The 3626-nt window shown below is 34.4% G+C and overlaps 1 protein-coding gene across 1 annotated transcript; it reads left to right on the top strand.

Annotated features, from left to right (window-relative positions):
• Positions 1-420: 420 nt before the first annotated feature.
• LOC126704472 (uncharacterized) lies at positions 421-1533 on the top strand. Its single transcript, XM_050403512.1, has 2 exons — positions 421-1057; positions 1292-1533. Exons 1-2 carry the CDS (start codon positions 421-423, stop codon positions 1531-1533), a joined length of 879 nt encoding a protein of 292 aa, XP_050259469.1.
• Positions 1534-3626: the final 2093 nt, after the last annotated feature.

Genomic DNA, 3626 nt, shown 5'->3' with positions numbered 1-3626 from the left:
AAACATAAAGGTCATATTTTTTTTAACTTTAAACCCAATAGTAAATTCAAACCTAAAGGTCATATTTTTTAACTTTAAACCCAATGGTAAATTCAAACCTAAATGTCATTTTTTTTTTTTTAACTTTAAAACCAATGGTAAATTCAAACCTAAAGATCATATTTTTTTTAACTTTAAACCCAATGATAAATTCAAACCTAAAGGTCATATTTTTTTTTAAACTTTAAATCCAATGGTAAATTCAAACCTAAAGGTCATATTTTTTAACTTTAAACCCAATGGTAAATTCAAACCTAAAGGTCAAAATTTTGAAATTCAAACTCAAGTCACATTCTTGCTCTATAAATATGACCATTTTCTCTCTAATCTCCACCCACTTCTACAAAATTATCTATTCCATTCGGTTTTTGTTCTCTCTTAATGGATTTCCATTATGACATTGATTTTATTTTTCCAAATGATGAGCCCCCATTTGACTCATCTTCTGATGATGATGAGATGGAACTTACTCTAGCAATTGCCATAGAAGAATTAAAGAATGAAGGAGCATCAACATCACGTCGTCGTTCGGTTCAACCTCGCAGGTTCATCTGGCGTAATCCTTTGCAAGGTCATGATAGGCTTTTCCATGATTATTTTGTTGAAACACCAGTGTATCCTCCTAATGTATTTCGAAGGAGGTTTCGAATGAGTCGTTCTCTTTTTCTACGTATCCATTCAAGAGTTGAAGCTACTGAACCATATTTTGTTCAAAAAAGAAATGCGGCTAACACACTTAGGTTGTCTTCCCTTCAAAAGATGACCGCTGCAATCAGAATGCTTGCTTATGGAGTGTCGGCTGATTTCATGGATGAATACATAAGGATTGGAGAAACCACTGCAATAAAAAGCTTAAAAAAATTTGTTAAAGCGGTAGTTTCAATCTTTTCTGAAGAGTACTTGAGGTCACCAAACAACAATGACATTGCAAGGTTGTTAGCGGTTGGCCAACATCGTGGATTTCCAGGAATGCTAGGGAGCATCAATTGCATGCATTGGAAATTGAATAATTGTCCAAGTAAGTGGAAAGGTTAATATATTGGTCATACACGTGATCCAATGATAATTTTGGAAATCGTGGCGTCGTATGACCTTTGGATATGGCATGCATTTTTTGGGTTACCGGGGTCTCACAATGACATCAATGTCCTAGAGCGGTCTTTTGTATTTTCTAAGCTTGCTGAAGGGCGTGCTCCTCCGGTTAATTACTCGATAAATGGTAATAACTATTTGATGGGGTACTATTTTGCAGATGGTATATATCCATCATGGGCAACATTTGTCAAAACAATTCTAGCACCACAAGACCGTAAAAGACAACATTTTGCTTCTGCACAAGAGGCGGTCAGGAAGGATGTCGAACGTGCATTTGGAGTACTTCAAGCGCGATTTGCAATTGTGCGTGGGCCTACACGTTTTTTCCACCTTGAAACGCTTAAGGACATTATGATGGCATGTATAATATTGCATAATATGATCGTTGAAGATGAGTGACATACTTACCTTGGAGCAAATGACTTTGATTATGATCAAATCAACGATAATGGACCCGAACCGGTGTCACATAATCCCACTTGTAACCTTATGCAGTTCATTGAACGTCATAATTCCATTAAAGATAGAGGAATTCATTCTCAACTTCAAGCAGATCTCGTTGAGCATCTATGGCAACTACAAGGCCAGTCGTAGGAAGTTGTAATTCTAAATTTCTAAGCATTACTACTTTTATTTAATGTGAACCTTCGTTGGAATTTGAAATTTTCTAAGTTTAATATTACTAAGTTTCCAAAAAATTGAGACAACAAAAAGCCGTATATAAGTTGACAAACCCTTAGGTAAGTTTGTCAACTCAAGTTTAGTTGTAAACTTACACTAGATACTATCCTAATCATTGGTCATTTTTAACACAACTGTAGCTATTCAACAAAGCTTATTTGCTTAGTAAATCAGTATATGTAGCCTAAAGTGCAGAAGGTGCAGAAAAATAACATCATGCAGAAAAATAATTATGCATAAAAATAACACTATGCAAGTATAGCCACCTGTTGAGAAATTGCAGAAAAATAACATTATGCAGAAAAATAACACTATGCAGAAAAAAATTATGCAGAAAAATAACATTATGCAGAAAAATAACACTATGCAGAAAAATAACATTATGCAGAAAAATAATTATGCAGAAAAATAACATTATGCAGAAAAATGACACAATGCAAGTACAGCCACCTGTTGAGAAAGTGCAGAAAAATAGCATATACAACTAATAAAATCAGCAACCAATAAAATAGCATATTTACATTCAAATAACATTTACAACCAATAAAATCAGCAAGTACAACCACCTTCAACAGAGACATTGCTTCACCCAAAACAGAATGACAAGAACAGAATCACAAATTAAATTGAATAATCAAGTGCTATTGTTCGTGCACAATACAAAATTTATAACATTGCATCTATTTCCTTACACAAGTGAAGACTACAAAAATATATCTAACATGATTAGAGATTGAATAATCATGTTCCTTGCACAAGTAAATACTACAAAAGAGATGTCTAACATCAAATCATCTATGTCAACTATGTGCTAGTATCTTTGCACTATACAAAAAATTACTTGATTAGATATTGTCAATAATAATATTCCATTATGATGTATATTTAGACCTTAACCTCTCCAAGATTTCCAAACGACATAGACGAATATATTCTTTTTGCTCAGGATCCATGGTTCTTGTATCTTTCATTATAAGTTCATCTTCCATTTTCCTCTTTTCTACTTCATTCTTCTCTTCGTTGATACGAATCAACTCTCTTCGTTCTTCAAATGCAATGCGCATTGCCTCTCTTCGTTCTTCTAATGCAATGCGCATACTTTCCTTTTTCTCCTCATGCATTCTTCTCTTTTCTTCCTTGATTTCGTCCAATTGGGAGGAAAGTGTTGGGACCATGTCATCATAATTCTTTCTTTTCTTTAATTTCTCCTTTTCAGCCTTCTTGCCTATGGGTCTCTCCAAGGTTTCGCCGGAGTTCATCTCATCATTATCTTCATCTACATTTTTTGAGCTTGTAAAAGATTATGTGGCTGGTTGTGTGGCTAGTCGTGTGGCTGGTTGTCTTCTGCGGGCCTTCAAACTATCTCTTAGAATCAACCACTTAGCTTCATTCCTCAAAATTCTCCAACAATGTTCCAATTGAAATGCATTTTTGCAATTAATTTGATACATAGTTTTTGCATCTTCAATCTACAAAAGTAAAAAATTGAAAATAATGAGAATCATAAAACTAAAAGTGTTTTGATGTACAATACATATTAGATGTTGAGTTGAAATAACTTGCCATGCTCAGTTTTACCACTTTCATTTCGGTTCTCAATTTGGGCCAAGCATCTACAAAACTTGTTGGTCTCCCTTTGAATTGTTGACCATCGACTATTTAAAGAATCCTTGGTGCGGTTAAATTTTTTGTCATTATGGAAGGTAGACCAAATTCTCTCCCAAAATGTTGTGTGTTTTTGGTCCGTCGATGTCACGGCATCTAAGCTAACATTGAGCCACGCCGACACTAGCTTAATGTCTTCATCTATG

The sequence above is a fragment of the Quercus robur genome, chromosome 2 (assembly GCF_932294415.1).
Source record: "Quercus robur chromosome 2, dhQueRobu3.1, whole genome shotgun sequence".
NCBI classification, from domain to species: domain Eukaryota; kingdom Viridiplantae; phylum Streptophyta; class Magnoliopsida; order Fagales; family Fagaceae; genus Quercus; species Quercus robur.
This window is presented reverse-complemented; position numbering and strand designations above follow the sequence as displayed.

Bases quoted from the DNA above. Each gene is read 5' to 3' on its own strand.
- LOC126704472 (XM_050403512.1), top strand. From the start codon at position 421: ATGGATTTCCATTATGACATTGATTTTATTTTTCCAAATGATGAGCCC. The intron at 1,058-1,291 runs GTAAGTGGAAAG...ACTATTTTGCAG, and splicing joins GAAATTGAATAATTGTCCAA to ATGGTATATATCCATCATGG.